Below are 19,187 nucleotides of genomic sequence, written 5' to 3' on the forward strand. Positions count from 1 at the left end.
AATTGTGTCATCCACAGATCCCCCATAACAGTGTGTAATCCACAGATCCCCCATAACTGTGTCATCCACAGATCCCCCATAACACTGTGTCATCCACAGTTTCCCCCATAACAGTGTGTCATCCACAGATTCCCCCATAACAGTGTGTCATCCACAGATCCCCCATAACAGTGTGTCATCCACAGATCCCCCATAACAGTGTGTCATCCACAGATTCCCCCATAACAGTGTGTCATCCACAGATTCCCCCATAACAGTGTGTCATCCACAGATCCCCCATAACATTGTGTCTTCCACAGATCCCCCATAACAGTGTGTCATCCACAGATCCCCCATAACTGTGTCATCCACAGATTCCCCCATAACAGTGTCATCCACAGATTCCCCCATAACAGTGTGTCATCCACAGATCCCCATAACAGTTTCATCCACAGATTCCCCCATAACAGTGTGTCATCCACAGATTCCCCCATAACAGTGTGTCATCCACAGATTCCCCCATAACAGTGTGTCATCCACAGATTCCCCCATAACAGTGTGTCATCCACAGATCCCCCATAACAGTGTGTCATCCACAGATTCCCCCATAACAGTGTGTCATCCACAGATTCCCCCATAACAGTGTGTCATCCACAGATCCCCCATAACAGTGTGTCATCCACAGATTCCCCCATAACAGTGTGTCATCCACAGATTCCCCCATAACAGTGTGTCATCCACAGATCCCCCATAACATTGTGTCATCCACAGATCCCCCATAACAGTGTGTCATCCACAGATCCCCCATAACAGTGTGTCATCCACAGATTCCCCCATAACAGTGTCATCCACAGATTCCCCCATAACAGTGTGTCATCCACAGATCCCCCATAACACTGTGTCATCCACAGATTCCCCCATAACAGTGTGTCATCCACAGATTCCCCCATAACAGTGTGTCATCCACAGATTCCCCCATAACAGTGTGTCATCCACAGATTCCCCCATAACAGTGTGTCATCCACAGATTCCCCCATAACAGTGTGTCATCCACAGATTCCCCCATAACAGTGTGTCATCCACAGATTCCCCCATAACAGTGTGTCATCCACAGATCCCCCATAACAGTGTGTCATCCACAGATCCCCCATAACTGTGTCATCCACAGATCCCCCATAACTGTGTCATCCACAGATTCCCCCATAACAGTGTCATCCACAGATTCCCCCATAACAGTGTGTCATCCACATATTCCCCCATAAGAGTAAGTCCTCCACAGATTCCCCCCATAACAGTACGTCATCCACAGATCCCCCCATAACACTGTAACAGTAAACCTTGTGCTTTTTTAGTTGTTTTTTTTTTTAAATGTGCCAGGGGAAGATTGCTAGGGCAGATTAGAACAGGTAGTGTAGTTAGTGGAGGGTCCTGCTTAAAAGAGTCTACCTTGCCGTGGTAGCAGGCTTCATATTATTTGGTCAAAAATGAATTCCCTACTGAAATCACTGATTATCACTTTTTACTGTCTTTGTAGTTGTAAAAAAATTATGAAATTGGGGGGTAGGTCCTTGGGGGTGGAGGGGAGGTGGAGTCAGGACAGATCCTAAAGGGGCGGGGTAGGAGGGGGGGCCCAGGCCTTGAGCTGTGTAAGGGGCCCCAAAATTTCTGATGGCAGCCCTGGCTGCCGCAGTCGGGTACAGGGAGATGAGCGCTTCCATTGCGCTCATCTCCATAGTCATTTGCCCGTGCTGCGGCGGGGAAGGAGAGGGAGAGGCGTGTCCCTTCCCCTTCCTCTGACAGGCTGCAGGCACTAGGCCGGCGCAGGCGGCGCGATGACGTCATCATGCCGCCTGAGCCATACAGCGCGGGACACAGGCCGGAAGAGGCCTGCATCGCATCGCTGACATGGAGGTAAGTATAAGTGTTCTTTTTGTTTTTTTTTTACAATAGTTTTACAGGCACATTAGGGGGGCTCTTGTTATTGGCACATTGGGGGGGGGGCTTATTACTGGCACATTGGGGGGGCTTATTAATGGCACGTGACGGGGGGCTTATTACTGGCACGTGACGGGGGGCTTATTACTGGCACATGACGGGGGGCTTAATACTGGCACATGACGGGGGGCTTATTACTGGCACATGACGGGGGGCTTATTACTGGCACATGACGGGGGGCTTATTACTGGCACATGACGGGGGGATTATTACTGGCACATGATGGGGGGCTCTTGTCACTGGAACATTGGGGGGGGCTCTTATTACTTGCACGTGATGGGGGGCTGGGCTCTTATTACTGGCACATTGGGGGGCTCTTGTTACTGGCACGTTATTGGGGGCACTTATTACTGGCACATTATTGGTGGGCACTATAGGGGCATCTACTGAGGCCACAAAGAAGGGGTATTTTATATGGGGGGCTCTGTACAGTAGCATTTTATACTGGGACACATTATCGTGGGTACTATGGGGAAGGGGGGAGAGGAGTACTATGGAGTCCTCTACGGGGGGCACTAAGGAGGGGTATTTTATACTTGCAAATTATGGGGGACACTGAGGGCATCTACTGGGGCACGTTATATGGGGCATTTTATACTGGTACATTATGTGGGGCACTAGGAGGAAGGGGGGAGAGGAGCACTATGGGGGTATTTACTGGGGGCACTATATAGGGGTATTTTATACTGGCACATTATGGGGGACATTAGCTCAACTGGAGGCATTACAAGGGGGTATTTTTTGCATTGTCACATTATAAGGAGAATTATTTCTACTGGGGGGGGGGGCGCATTATGGTGGGCTTTATTACTCCCCCATGGTATGACCCCCTAGTAGCAGCACCAGCCTCTCCATGCTCTGCTATCCCTCTGCCCCTTCTCCAAATTCTTATTATGAAATCTTTCTCATTAGGATAAAACACAACATCAGCTCTGCCGAGCCCCCGGCCAAAGTGTGGAAGTGGCGTCCGAGATCCCCAAGGGCCAAGTCAAGTAACTGTAAGTGTTCATGTGGAGTATGTTTATGTTATACACATATAGCCTACACTGTCCCACAAAATATACAGTATACCTCTACACTGTGCCCCACAATGTACAGTATACCTCTACACTGTACCCCACAATATACAGTATACCTCTACACTGTGCCACACAATATACAGTATACCTCTACACTGTGCCACACAATATACAGTATACTCTACACTGTGCCACACAATGTACAGTATACCTCTACACTGTGCCACACAATGTACAGTATACATCTACACTGTGCCACACAATGTACAGTATACCTCTACACTGTGCCCCACAATATACAGTATACCTCTACACTGTGCCCCACAATATACAGTATACCTCTACACTGTGTAGTCTGTTCTATAAGCACCCTTGTTCTGTGGCGGCGGACAGAAAATAATCTGGAAGTGCCCCTCCCGAGACCAGACTCTGGATCCGCCACTGGTCTGGACCGCTCACAGGAGTGTACATTTCTTCTAAACTGTAATCCGTATGCTCTGACCTGCAGAAATCAGCACTCGCTCGGTAACAACTAACAGGCAGTACCTGTAGGCTGTAGCCTGGCCCTGTTACTGAAGCTAGCCGAGTCGTGTAAGGTTAAGGTACTAGTAGAGATGAGCGGCCGCTTAATCCTGATTTAAAGTTAAAGTTACTGCAGGATATGGATTACGGTTTAGAAATGTTAAATGTACAGTACACTCCTGTGAGTGGCGGGGAGGGAGATCTGTGGATGACACTGTTATAGGGAGGGGGATCTGTGGGTGACACTGTCATGGGGTGGATCTGTGGATGACACATATAGCATAAGATGCTATATACGGTATGTGCCATCCACAGATCCCCCCATAGCAGTGTCATCCACAGATCCCCCTCCCTATAAAAGTGTCATCCACAGGCAACTAGGACATGTTGAAATCTGAGTGATTTATATATTTTTTTAAACCACAGACAGCAGGACTTTTCTTCCCTGTTGCGGTTTTAGGTATTGGCTAAAGTATCGCAGCATTTCTAAGCATACTTGTGTAAATGTATCTTTGTTATAGCTGCCCCCCCCTACTTTTGTCCTGGCCCCCAGTGTGCCCCCCCAAAATTTGAAAGCTAGAGACGCCACTGCCCCTCTCCCTTCTGTGGCCAGCCCCTCCCTGGCTGCTTTGACTGACAAGTTCAGGCAGTGGCAAAGTAGTGAGGGAAGGACTGACCACATAAATTAGCAGAGCTTGGGTGCAACAAGAGCAATGGTGATGCCCTAATGGCATCAATGGTCTAATTTGCATATGAAGAAATATACCAACTCGAAAACGGAGCCTCAGATCAACAGTAGAATTTGTTTTTTAATCAGGTGAACCACAGCTATGTGTCTATGGAAGCAGCTGGACAGGGAGGTCGCTGATAACCATATACATTCTACTAATCTGTGTATACAGCTCCTTTGCAGACATGTATCTCTATGAAAACGGTCTACAAACAGTGTGTACTCTGATCCTGCCAGTCATGGTATACTCCACCTATGCTCTGTTCTCGCTAGCTTATTGTGTACAGGTTAGCGAAAAGCGGGGGTAATACTTGTGTTACCCATGAAATCATTCTGGAGCATCCTTGCATTTCTCCATGGTTATTTCTCCTGGAAAATGTGTGAATAAATTGTCAATTGGATGTTACCATTCCACCAGGACGATCGGGCGCGTCCCTACACAGTCTGGTGGTGTAAGCACTGATTGGACAGTGTGTAAGAGTGCTGCCACACGTCACAGCTAGGCTGCATTTTGGAATGCGGAAAAAGAACACATAAAAAAAAAAAACACATGCAGGTTTTGCAACACCATATCTGCATTTATGCTGCATTTCCTACCAGTAAAGGGGAAAACACTAATCACACATATAATGACTGAATTACATAAATACAAAATATAGTAACATTAAAGGGGTTGTCTCATCACAGACAACGGGGGCATATCACTAGGGTATGTCCCCATTGCCTTATAGGTGCGGGTCCTGCACCTATATTGAGAATGGAGCCTCGAAAGTGGTGGAGGGGCACACTGTGCAGCCGCCCTTCATTAATTTTCCTTTGGGCTGCCAAAAATAGCAGAGCACTGGCTCGGCTATTTCCGTGGAGCCCATAGAATTGAATGGGAGCTGTGGACGGTCATGCACGGTGCACTCCTATTCAGTTCTATGGGGAGAGCGCTTGGTGGTGGCCGGACTGGTGTCCTCCAGCCACCACTTGTGTGATTAAACAACCCCTTAAAGGCAATTTAAGCCTGCAGTATGTTGTCCCTTTGTAGGATGAAAAACGCACCATAAACACAGATATGTTTTCAGATGAAGTTTTTTGCAGCACCCAAAACGCAGAACACCTGCATAATGTGGCGGCACACTAAGGGCACATCCAAACGGTAACACCCAGTGGTCATTTTTTTAAACATTTCCAGAAGGAATTACAGAGGAATGGCACAAATCAGAATTCTCAAAAGAGATGCTTCAGAACTGTTATTTCCTGGCCACTACACAAGTATTTACTACAACAGACATGCCAGGAGTGGCAACATATCCTTGTTAACAATTCAAGTGCAGGAAAACAGGCGCCAGGCACCCTCTCCTCCACACTCACCGACATTCTCGAGGTGGGCAGTTAGCTTCGACACACTTGCTTTCGCCAGTTCACTAGAGGTCTTCTTTAGCACTAGTGAAAGTGAGTGAACCTATAATGACAAAAAATTAGTAATTGTAATTAGTACGTTTCCATCGTGTATAGGACATTATCACTTGCATTTGGCACTTGGTTGCAATTTCATAACTCGATCCCCTTCTTATACCTTGAGATCCATCTTTGTGTTTGTGTGTTCTTGGACAGAAGCGCTGCTGGTTGTGCTCGCCTCTGATCTCACTGACTGTCTCATATCCATGGGTTCAGGTTTAAAAGCATGGTTGTCGGCAGTTGACCCAATTCCAAAAAAGTCTAATATCACCACCCACGTCTGCAGTGTGACCAATACGTCCAGGCAGTTAAAATCCACATTCACACTTCGATTGATGCGTTTGTACTTAGAAGAGAACTCTGGATGCTTTCTATCCACCAGGAAAACATTTATATGAACCAAGGACTCATCAAAACCATCCTTTGTGTACGGTGTCTTTGATCTCTCTGCTGTAGGAGAAGGTGGTGGAGTCAATGGATACTCATCATCATTTTCTTCACTTGGTTTCTTGCGAGAAGTACACGTTGGTCTCTGGTATAACTGGAAGACATTTGGTGCCTCTTCCATGTGAGAAGGTAAGGATCTTGGCATGTCTGGATATTCCACGTGAGACACTAATGGACATGACTGTGAAAGATACTCTTTATGGCCCAAGCTTGACGCTTTAGGTGCTCCCCTTGATACCATGAGGTTCTTGTACTTTGAATCTGGGTTCTTCTCAAGCAGATCTTCCATGAGGAGTGAACGCAATGCAATCTGTATAGCTAGTGTGTGCGGGTGATCTTTATTAAACTCAATGTCAAAGTCTTGAAACTTCAAACTCACTAAGCCTTGAGCACCAAGAGTAAGATCACCGCTGAGCTGAATCTGCAATTCGGAAATACGAAAATTGGCTTGAATCTGAGTAAATGGTGTTTTCTCATGAGTAGAAACAGATTTACTGGACATAGACTTAAAGCTGTGAGTATCAAACAAGTGTCTCTCTCTCTGGTCATTGAAGACATCGGCACTTTTGCTAAGGAGCTTTTCTGGTGTCACAGGACTGGATGGACTGGCAGAGCTTTGAGGAGGTTTGTTCAGATCTTCGTTGTATATCAGGTTATCAAGAGTCTGCAGAACTTGCTCATATACATGTTTTGCTAGAACAACCTGTGGAAAAAAGCACATAGTTCAAAACTTTTCCATATAAAAAATAAATAAATAACTCATGTTCCTAAGAATACTACTTACCCTTTAATGGCCTGCCATATTTACTTATATGGTGGCTATTAAGGGATCTCTTCTACAATGTTGTGTTTTTACCATGCTGTAAAATAAGTCCTGTTTTCTTTAACGGCCTGATGGGTGCTCAGCTGCCTATCTCTGGCTCCAACTGCTGAGATCAGAGACCTATCCTAGCTTTGCAAGCCTTTGATCGCTGCAGTCAAGAGAGACTGCGGCATAATCAAAGTGGGCTTTCTGTACGCCAAGTGCTGCCCTAACAACAGCCTGTGTTATAGTGACAGCAGATAACCCAGAGGAATGTGAATACATTATAAGAGTAAAAAAAACATGTAAAAATAGGATTTTAAAAGTAAAATCCTTTTCTCGCTGAGTTCATTGGGGGACACAGAAGACCATGGGATAGCTGCTGGCACTAGGAGGCGACACTAAGCAAAAAAAAAAAAAAGTGAGCTCCTCCCCTCTGCTATATCCCTCCTGCAGACACTGAGCTAATCAGTTTGTACAAAAGCAGTAGGAGCAGTCAAGAGAAGCCAACAGAAAACAATAAAAAGAAAGAAAACTGGAGATGGGTCATCATCCAGAACCAGAAGGACCCATCTAGGAGAACCAGCAATGTACATACAGGGTGGGAGCTGGTGTTCCCCAATGAACTCCGCGAGAAAAGGATAAAAAAAAATCCTATTTTCTTGCTCGTATCAGTGGGGGATACAGAAGACCATGGGACTTTAAAGAGCAGTACCATGGGGAGGGAACAAGAACAGAACGAATCCAAGGCCGGTCATAAGGCACCGCACAGAAATGCGGGGGAAAGAGACACCAGGAACCCTGAAAAGGGACAGAAAAAAACATTCCCAGGAAGGCCACCCAGAGAGCGGCTGAATACGCAGAGTCTCCGGCTGGGAAGAAGAAAGAACAGCCCTGGGAATATAAGTCACGGCTTAGGAGACTTCAGATAAGTCACGGCTTAGGAGACTTCAGATAAGTCACGGCTTAGGAGACTTCAGAAGAAGTGGAGAACACACAGAATATCCACAAGATAGACAAGAATGAAGACAAGTCAGTCACCAGAAGCAACGGAGAGATTGCGGAATATACAGGAGAAAAATACGTAGCCTGGATCCAGAAGTGTGATAAGTAGTGATGCCCATGGGTCAGAACCCCAGGAAAAAGACACCCTAGAGCCATCAACAGTCACAGCATGGTGTGAGAAGAAAAAAAGGAAACCACTCAGTGGAATACTGCTTGGAAGAAGACGAACTAAAAATGGCATCTGGATATCAAGGGCCAAACAACTGCAGAAGTAGGGATGCCTGAAGGCAAAGGCCCCAAACACCATACCGGACTGCCAAAAGAGAAGAACACTCCAGCGGGACCATGATGAACATGTCAGGGCTAGAGAACCTGGAAGTCAGGCATGAGGATGGCCTACAAGAAAAAATACTTGAGGGAGTGGAGAAACCCAAAGGTTCCAGAACAAGAGAGGAGAGATGCCGTCTGATACTCCATGGAAGGCTGCCTGAACTGGCAGACCTAATCGGAAGCTGCAGACAGGAACCAGAGATAGGAAAAATAGTGCACCAGGAAGGGAGTGTGGACCCCGAACACCACAAAGCACCAGAAAAAAAGTGGTAACAGAACCAACACCACCAGCGCAGGCACCCCACAGCAGAAAGGGGGCATACGAGAACCCAATGGCTATGAACACTGGTTGAGCACGAAGTAACAGTATGTGGGGGAGCGTAACTACTCGCCCTGCGGAAGGGGAGAAGAAGCCGATGCGGCTTAGTAGAAAACCAGCACTTAGGGGTGACAACAAGGGCAGTACGACCGCTCGACCCAGTGAGGGGAGCCATGCAGACAACTCACATATGCAAACTGAATAAGTGCATACCCAAACTCCACAAGGAGGGCACGTTGATGCTGTTACCGTAGTAGATTGTAGAGGCAATGCGTTACATGTAAAAGGAACAAGGCACTAAGCCAGTGCCATAGAAAATCGGTAGGTTATACCAGGTACAGAAAATGTACTAATGCCCAGCAGAAGTGAGCAAACCCCTCAGCCGCAGCGTGTCATGAACAGAACATAAGCAAAGTGCCCCCTGTGGAAGAAGGAAATGTAGACACAATCACAGGTACAACTAGCGAGAAGGCACCATGCCTAGAAGGGGGAATGCTGTGTAGATACCGTCAGAATGCCAGGGCCGATACTCCACATGGAGGAAGGGGATGTGGAGTAAACCATAAATGTAGTGTCACCTGCCCATGCATCATGTAAGCCGCAGTTGAAGGATGGCAGTAGTAGCCACGGAACCGGAGTAGCCAGAATATCTATGGGCAGTGCAAAGACTGCCTCACAGAGGGGAGGCGATAGCAACAACTATGTCCTCTAGGAGAGACTCCACCTGAAAATGAGGACAACAGCAATAGCCACCAAGAAGCTTCCAGTGGTAGTGAAATCACTCCGCTGATGGAAAGAAGGGAACTGACAAGATGTACAGGGTCCACTGGAAGTGCAAGCACTACTGGTTGTGCAATTACTCAATCAATGGAGGGAGGGTAATGCTACAGGACCTATAGGACGCAATTGTGGTGCAACTAATCCCCCAGACGAAGGGAGAAAGCCGACAGGACATATGATATCCAGTATGAGAGTAGTTACTCCACCTGCGGAGGGGTTAATGAAACAGGATGCATGGTATCCGGTGGAAGTGCAATACTCCGCCTAAGGAAGGAGGGTAATGCGGCAGTCTGTACAGGATCCAATGATAGTGAAATTATGGATAATGCTACAGGATCTACAGTATGCGACTGCGCTGCAACTAAACCACCTATATAAGTGGGTAAACCAATAGGACAGATGATATCCAGCATTAGTGCAATTACTCCGCCTGCGTAGGGAGCAATGGAACAGGACGTAGCAGTGCAATTACTCCGTCTAAGGACGAAGGGTAATGCGATAGTCTGTACAGGATCCAGTGGTTTTACTCTATAGAAGGAGGGTAATGCTACTGGAAGCATAGGATCCAGTGGTAGTGCAATTACGCCGCCTCTGGAAGGAGGGTAACGCTACCAGATGTACAGTATCCAGTGGTGGTGTAAATATTCTGCCCATGGAAAGAGGGCAATGCTACCGGACATATAGGAACCAACGGGATGTAAACACACTGCCGATAGAAGATTACTCTGCCCATGGGAGGAGGATAATGCTACGGCCCGTACAGTACCCAGTGGAAGTGCAATTACTCCTCCTACGCAAGGAGGGTAATGGCACGGGCTGTACAGTATCTAATGGTAGTACTATTACGCTGCCTATGAAAGGAGGATAATGCAATGGGCTGTACAGTATCCCGTGGTAGAGCAAGTACACCGCCTAGGAAGGAGGGTAATGCTACAGACTGTACGGTATCCAGTGCAAGGGCAACTACTCTGCCTATGAAGGAGGGTAATGCTACAGGCTGTACGGTATTCAGTGAAAGGGCAATTAATCCACCTATCGAAGGAGGGTAATGCTACAGAATGTACAGGGTCCAGTGGTAAGCGCACATATTTACATATTCCGCCTAAGGAGGGAAGGAAATGTAACAGGACTCACGGAATTCAGTGGTAGTGTACGCATATAGAAGAAGGATAAGCTACAGGGAGTGCGGTATCCAGCGGTAGTGCCAGGATTCTGCTTACGCTATAGGACGTATGTATCAAGCGGTAGGGTAAAGAAATTCTGCCTACAGAAGGTCCAGAAACACCAGATAGCTCCAAAAGTTAATAATATATAAATATCTTTTTTTTTTTTTTTACATACAGCTCAATTCTAATAAATCAGAGCTAGGGGAACTGAACCCACAACAGTCTGTACTAATGACCAGCACTGTAAGCCGCAGCAGAGAGCTCAGTAAGCACTTTCCTCAGCACATTAGTACTGAGGCAAGGAAGGGGTTAAGCAGAAGACAGGGGGGGAGCTTACTGGGCAGCTGGTGGGGTGAAGGCACGGGCGCAAAATTCAGATCCCGTCCCGAAATCACGCTGGGAGATGTGGCCTAGTAGGCCACAGAGCCGGGGCCTTGAGTACTTCCAGTTGGGGATGCGATGTAGGGAGGGAGCGGAATGCACTGGGAAACAAGGAGGCAGGGAGCGAGCATACCGATGCCCCAGGGAGAAAAGCGGTGGCCGCCCAAGGAGACATGTGACCGCCGGGACTGGCTCGCTGGGAGTGGATGGGGCCATGGACCGGAGGTGGGACCGAGGCGGTGAGTCACTAGATACAGGGGCCAAGGTCTAAGAGAAACAACATATATTCCTGTGTTTACTTAGAGAACACAGGAGAAGGGGGGCTCAGGCACAGGGGGGGACAGCAGGGTAGGCAGGTAATATACTTACCCAGACGGTTTCTGCCCACCCTGATTCCAGCAGTGTCACCACCCTCAGTGTGCTGCCCCTTGGGGAGGGCGACTACATTGGTAACAGGGGGGACTTCCAGGAGTAGTAGCCAAGGTGACACTGTAGCTGGCGGGTAACAGCGGATTTGAGATCTACTGTTCCTCCTTGTCTTCCAGAGGTGGGGAACGAGCAGCGGGCTTGAGGACCCGTTGGTCTCCCCCCTCAAGTGTGGGAAAAACAGGTTGTGAGAGTCCACCTGCAGCCTGAACCTAAAAAATAAAACAAAAAGGAAAAAACTTTGGCAGACCTGCAGAAAAAATGTCTGCCTCCTACGGATTAGGAGGGGTATAGATGAGAGGAGGAGCTAACACTTTTTTTTTACTTAGTGTCGCCTCCTAGTGGCAGCAGCTTTACCCCATGGTCTTCTGTGTTCCCCAATGATACGAGTGAGAAATAACAAATCGTTATGACCTGTCACTGAGAACATGCAGTGCAATCTGCAGAATGTTAGAGAGCAGGAGGAGCTGAACAGATTGATATATAGTTTAGTGGGAGAAGATTCAGCAAATCTTTTCTTTTATACATTTAAAATCTTTGCTCTTTCTGAACTTAGAACCGCCCCGGTCAGTGACTGACTGCTATCTCTGTATACACACTTACACAGAGAATGCTATCAGTCACTGATAACACCTCCCCCACATGTACAGCTATCAGTGATTGACAGCTATCTCTGTATACACACTTACACTGAGAATGCTATTAATCACTGATAACACCTCCCCTGTGTACAGCTATCAGTGACTGACAGCTATCTCTGTATATACACTTACACAGAGAATGCTATCAATCACTGATAACACTTCCCCCGTGTACAGCCATCAGTGAGTAACAGCTATCTCTGTATACACACGCTTGACATCTGCGTTAAGCAGTTCAGGCAGGGTGTTCTGGCCTGGGAACAGCCTGCCAGATCTGTTACTGCCAGGTGCTGCCGTGCACTGCTGGAATTCTGTTCGGCTCCATTCACTATAATGTGGACCAGCAGAGATCCGATCGCAACCTACCGCTCTGCTGGAATGGACCCGGATGGAATTCCGACAGCTGTGGCAGTAACGGATCCAGCAGGCTGTTGCCGGCCGGAAAGCCTGACGAATCTCTTAATGCTGATGTGAGACAAGCCTTCGGGTACTTTCACACTTGTGGCAGAGTGATCCGGAACTGCCTGCCGGATCCATCAAAATGTATGCCAACTGATGGCATTTGTAAGAATGATCAGGATCCGAATCAGTCTTACAAATTCATTGAAATGCTGGATCTGTCTTTCCGGTGTTATCCGGAAAAATGGACCCGGCATTTATTTTTTTCACCTTTTGAATGCTGGATCCGACACTAAGGGCTGTTTCACACGAGCAGGATGCCGTGCGTGACATCCGCTCCGTGAATGACAGCCAAGACCAGCTGCGGACTGCAGAGGCACGGAGCATTAACATGATTGATAATGCTCCGTGCCACTCTGTGATCTCTTTACTACGAAATCACAGTGAGATAAAGTTGTCACTGTGATTTCGTAGTAAAGAGGTCACAGAGAGGCACAGAGCATTATCAATCATGTTAATTCTCTGTGCTTCTGCTGTCCGCATCGGGTCTTGGCTGTCATTCACGGAGCGGATGTCACGCACGGCATTCCGCTCGTGTGAAACAGCCCTAATAGATTCCTATGGAAAAAAATGCCGGATCTGGCATTCAGGCATAGTGTTCAGTTTTTGGGGCCGGAGATAAAACCGTAGCATGCTGCGGTTTTATCTCTGTCCTGATCAGTGCAAAAAGACTGAACTGAAGACATCCTGAACGGATTGCTCTCCATTCAGAATGCATAGGATATAAAACTGATCAGTTATTTTCCGGTATAGAGCCCCTAGAACGGAACTCTATGCCGGAAAAGAAAAACGCTAGTGTGAAAGTACCCTTAGACAGAAAATGCCATCAATCACTGCTTACAGCTATGAGTGACTGACAGCTATCTCTGTATACACACTTACAGAGAATGCTATCAATCACTGATGACACCTCCCCTGTGTACAGCTATCAGTGACTGACAGCTATCTCTGTATACACACTTACACAGAGAATGCTATCAATCACTGATAACACCTCCCCTGTGTACAGCTATCAGTGACTGACAGCTATCTCTGTATACACACTTACACAGAGAATGCTATTAATCACTGATAACACCTCCCCTGTGTACAGATATCAGTGACTGACAGCTATCTCTGCATACACACTTACACAGAGAATGCTATCAATCACTGATAACACCTCCCCTGTGTACAGCTATCAGTGACTGACAGCTATCTCTGCATACACACTTACACAGAGAATGCTATCAATCACTGATAACACTTCCCCTTGTGTACAACTGGCTCAGAAAAAGAAGAGATTTAATCCCTTCAGAAGTGTGCCATTTTCTGTATTTTCATTTTTTTTTACTCTTAGCCTTCCTAACTTTTTGATTCTTCCATTCACACAGCCATATGGAGCTTGTTTTTTTTTATGCAAGTTGTACTTTCTAATGGCACCATTTACTGTTGTATACAATGTGATGGGAAGGTGGAAAAAAAATTCAAATGAGATGGAATACTAAAAATATATAAATTATTCCGCCACAGTTTTATGGATTTTGTCGGATCACACATGAAAGAAGGGGATGGTGTTGCCGCTGAATAAGGGTCCATTCACACGATAGTAAGGCCTCCGTGCCTGTGCTGCGAACCGCAAATAGAGGCCTGTAATGCACGGGTACCAGCCATGTGAATCCTGTATTGTGGTGTGGATCCATTGAATGGGTCCGTGATTCACAACATACGGCAAAAGATAGGACGTGTCCTATCTTTTGCGCTGCGGAGGCACGGACCGGATTTCTAGTGAAGATGGCTTCTAAGCTACATGGATGAGTGTTTCTATAATACAGTTCACTTACCTGAACATAATTAACAAAATTTCCCTCAATCTTCAAAATGCTTCCCGCTTCTACAGAATCTTCCATACATGAAAAGGTCAGTTCACAGTCCCGCTCTATATTGAACTTCTCCATTTTAAACTGTATGGTTGTGTTGTGTAGTATATGGAAAGCTGAAGAACAAACAGGTTATGTTACATCGCAGGAAGTTAAATCACTGCAATGTAGAGGTGAGCCATGTTATACAGGACTAGGAAACTCACGCTCAACATTGGGGAAGGTGCAGTCAGTCACACAGATGCAGTATTACATGGGGTCCATTCTATCACATCCTTACAGGTCCTTCTAAAAAAATTAGCATATTGTGATAAAGTTCATTATTTTCTGTAATGTACTGATAAACATTAGACTTTCATATATTTTAGATTCATTACACACAACTGAAGTAGTTCAAGCCTTTTATTGTTTTAATATTGATGATTTTGGCATACAGCTCATGAAAACCCCAAATTCCTATCTAAAAAAATTAGCATATTTCATCCGACCAATAAAAGAAAAGTGTTTTTAATACAAAAAAAGTCAACCTTTAAATAATTATGTTCAGTTTTGCACTCAATACTTGGTCGGGAATCCTTTTGCAGAAATGACTGCTTCAATGCTGCGTGGCATGGAGGCAATCAGCCTGTGGCACTGCTGAGGTGTTATGGAGGCCCAGGATGCTTCGATAGCGGCCTTAAGCTCATCCAGAGTGTTGGGTCTTGCGTCTCTCAACTTTCTCTTCCCAATATCCCACAGATTCTCTATGGGGTTCAGGTCAGGAGAGTTGGCAGGCCAGTTGAGCCCAGTAATACCATGGTCAGTAAACCATTTACCAGTGGTGTTGGCACTGTGAGCAGGTGCCAGGTCGTGCTGAAAAATGACATCTTCATCTCCATAAAGCTTTTCAGCAGATGGAAGCATGAAGTGCTCCAAAATCTCCTGATAGCTAGCTGCATTGACCCTGCCCTTGATAAGACACAGTGGACCAACACCAGCAGCTGACATGGCACCCCAGACCATCACTGACTGTGGGTACTTGACACTGGACTTCGGGCATTTTGGCATTTCCCTCTCCCCAGTCTTCCTCCGAATGACATGCAAAATTTGCTTTCATCCGAAAAAAGTACTTTGGACCACTGAGCAACAGTCCAGTGCTGCTTCTCTGTAGCCCAGGTTAGGCGCTTCTGCCGCTGTTTCTGGTTCAAAAGTGGCTTGACCTGGGGAATGCGGCACCTGTAGCCCATTTCCTGCACACGCCTGTACACGGTGGCTCTGGATGTTTCTACTCCAGACTCAGTCCACTGCTTCCGCAGGTCCCCCAAGGTCTGGAATCGGTCCTTCTCCACAATCTTCCTCAGGGTCCGGTCACCTCTTCTCGTTGTGCAGCGTTTTCTGCCACACTTTTTCCTTCCCACAGACTTCCCACTGAGGTGCCTTGATACAGCACTCTGGGAACAGCCTATTCGTTCAGAAATTTCTTTCTGTGTCTTACCCTCTTGCTTGAGGGTGTCAATGATGGCCTTCTGGACAGCCGTCAGGTCGGCAGTCTTACCCATGATTGCGGTTTTGAGTAATGAACCAGGCTGGGAGTTTTTAAAAGCCTCAGGAATCTTTTGCAGGTGTTTAGAGTTAATTAGTTGATTCAGATGATTAGGTTAATAGCTCGTTTAGAGAACATTTTCATGATATGCAAATTTTTTTAGATAGGAATTTTGGGTTTTAATGAGCTGTATGCCAAAATCATCAATATTAAAACAATAAAAGTCTTGAACTACTTCAGTTGTGTGTAATGAATCTAAAATATATGAAAGTCTAATGTTTATCAGTACATTACAGAAAATAATGAACTTTATCACAATATGCTAATTTTTTTAGAAGGACCTGTATGTCTACAAGAACAGTCAGTCTGGATCGTACAAATCATTTGACTACAATTAAAGGGGTTCCTAGCAGAGAAGTGGGCATGCAGAGATTTATAGGAAGAGATAAATTAGTGCACTTTGCAGTTTCCTTAAAGGGGTTTTCCAGGACTTACTTATTGACGACCAGGGGCCTGTGTAGTGGACATGCCTGGTTAATGCCGTTACCAGGCATGTCCACTATACAGTGTGCGGAGCTGGGTAGTTTCAGGCTGATGCCACAGCTTGTGAAAACAGTTGATTGTCAAGGGCGCAGGTCGTATACTGGCTAACGGAGCCCTCATTTAAGTTGGGAAGGGTTACGCGGCAAGACTGTCCGTTATTCCCCCTGCTTTTTCCAATTGCCCTTGAAGCGTTGACCGAGAAATAGAGGGGTTTCGGTATGGACCCAGAGAGGAAAAAACAGCCCTCTACACTGATGAAATGCCGTTGCTCTTGGCAGATGCATCAGATTCACTTTCATCTACTATGAATATCATACGTACTTTTGGTATCTACTCGGGATTACAAAATAACTGGGGAAAGTCAGTCCTTGTGCCGGGGGATCCTTGGCCACAGGAAAGGGGAAATAGAGTGGGTGAATTACAGTGCGTTGTTTCCTTGAAATATTTGGGTTTTAAAACATCTATGAAATCCAAGGATTATATTCCCCTGAACATACACCCTCTCCTTGAAAAATGGCAATCTAAGATCCACGCCTGGAATAAGCGCAAGTTGTCGTCCGTAGGTACAGCTAACCTTTTAAAAATGATATTTATGCCTCAGATGTTATACCTTTTACATAATGCCCCAATATACATTATTATAGAGGATACATAGAATCTTCCCACTATTGATGTGGAAGGCCCTCTTCTCTAGATTGGAAACAGAAGACTTTCTTAAGGCGGGGGGGAGGGGGGGGGGTGGAGCCTAACTAGGAACATACCGGAGGCTATAACCGGAGAACGGAGCGGCGCCCGGGATAACAGTAAGTGCAGGGGGATCCCTGGGCGCCGCTCTACACTTCTGTATAGTCAGTTTAGATACTTTTTTCTGGTGAAAGGTCCTCTTTAACCACTTCAGCCCCGCTAGCTAAAACCCCCTTAATGACCAGGCCACTTTTTACACTTCTGCACTACACTACTTTCACCGTTTATCGCTCGGTCATGCAACTTACCACCCAAATGAATTTTACCTCCTTTTCTTCTCACTAATAGAGCTTTCATTTGGTGGTATATTATTGCTGCTGACATTTTTACTTTTAGTAACATAGTAACATAGTACATAAGGCCGAAAAAAGACATTTGTCCATCCAGTTCGGCCTGTTATCCCGCAAGTTGATCCAGAGGAAGACCCCTCTCTAGTGGCTATAGCCTGTAATATTATTAAGCTCCAGAAATACGTCCAGGCCCCTCTTGAATTCCTTTATTGTACTCACCATCACCACCTCCTCAGGCAGAGAGTTCCATAGTCTCACTGCTCTTACCGTAAAGAATCCTTTTCTATGTTTGTTTTGTTATTAATCGAAATTTAACGATTTTTTTGCAAAAAAATGACATTTTTCACTTTCAGCTGTAAAATTTGGCAAAAAAAACGACATCCATATATAAATTTTTCGCTAAATTTATTGTTCTACATGTCTTTGATAAAAAAAAAAATGTTTGGGCAAAAAAAAAAAAAAATGGTTTGAGTAAAAGTTATAGCGTTTACAAACTATGGTACAAAAATGTGAATTTCCGCTTTTTGAAGCAGCTCTGACTTTCTGAGCACCTGTCATGTTTCCTGAGGTTCTACAATGCCCAGACAGTAGAAAACCCCCACAAATGACCCCATTTCGGAAAGTAGACACCCTAAGGTATTCGCTGATGGGCATAGTGAGTTCATAGAACTTTTTATTTTTTGTCACAAGTTAGCGGAAAATGATGATTTTTATTTAAATATTTTTTTTTCTTACAAAGTCTCATATTCCACTAACTTGCGACAAAAAATAAAAAATTCTAGGAACTCGCCATGCCCCTCACGGAATACCTTGGGGTGTCTTCTTTCCAAAATGGGGTCACTTGTGGCGTAGTTATACTGCCCTGGCAATTTAGGGGCCCATATGTGTGAGAAGTACTTTGCAATCAAAATGTGTAAAAAATGGCCTGCAAAATACGAAAGGTGCACTTTGGAATATGTGCCCCTTTGCCCACCTTGGCTGCAAAAAAGTGTGACACATCTGGTATCGCCGTACTCAGGAGAAGTTGGGGAATGTGTTTTGGGGTGTCATTTTACATATACCCATGCTGGGTGAGAGAAATATCTTGGCAAAAGACAACTTTTCCAATTTTTTTTATACAAAGTTGGCATTTGACCAAGATATTTTTCTCACCCAGCATGGGTATATGTAAAATGACACCCCAAAACAAATTCCCCAACTTCTCCTGAGTACGGCGATACCAGATGTCTGACACTTTTTTGCAGCCAAGGTGGGCAAAGGGGCACATATTCCAAAGTGCACCTTTTGGATTTCACCGGCCATTTTTTACACATTTTGATTGCAAAGTTCTTCTCACACATTTGGGCCCCTAAATTGCCAGGGCAGTATAACTACGCCACAAGTGACCCCATTTTGGAAAGAAGACACCCCAAGGTATTCAATGAGGGGCCTGGCGAGTTCATAGAATTTTATTTTTTTGCATAAGTTAGCGGAAATTGATTTTTTTTTGTTTTTTTCTCACAAAGTCTCACTTTCCGCTAACTTAGGACAAAAATGTAAATCTTTCATGGACTCAATATGCCCCTCAGCGAATACCTTGGGGTGTCTTCTTTCCGAAATGGGGTCACATGTGGGGTATTTATACTGCCCTGGCTTTTTAGGGGCCCTAAAGCGTGAGAAGAAGTCTGGAATATAAATGTCTAAAAATGTTTACGCATTTGGATTCCGTGAGGGGTATGGTGAGTCCATGTGAGATTTTATTTTTTGACACAAGTTAGTGGAATATGAGACTTAGTAAGAAAA

The 19,187-nt window shown here is 45.6% G+C and overlaps 1 protein-coding gene across 1 annotated transcript in view; it reads right to left on the minus strand.

Annotated features, from left to right (window-relative positions):
- Positions 1 to 19,187, minus strand: part of VPS13D (vacuolar protein sorting 13 homolog D) — a 302,704-nt gene that overhangs the window by 201,885 nt on the left and 81,632 nt on the right. The window contains 3 exon segments of the mRNA XM_044282181.1: positions 5,605 to 5,695; positions 5,810 to 6,841; positions 14,271 to 14,422. Of these exon segments, the coding sequence (XP_044138116.1) occupies positions 5,605 to 5,695; positions 5,810 to 6,841; positions 14,271 to 14,422 (1,275 nt within the window).

This window comes from Bufo gargarizans, chromosome 2 (genome assembly GCF_014858855.1).
Source record: "Bufo gargarizans isolate SCDJY-AF-19 chromosome 2, ASM1485885v1, whole genome shotgun sequence".
NCBI classification, from domain to species: Eukaryota; Metazoa; Chordata; class Amphibia; order Anura; family Bufonidae; genus Bufo; species Bufo gargarizans.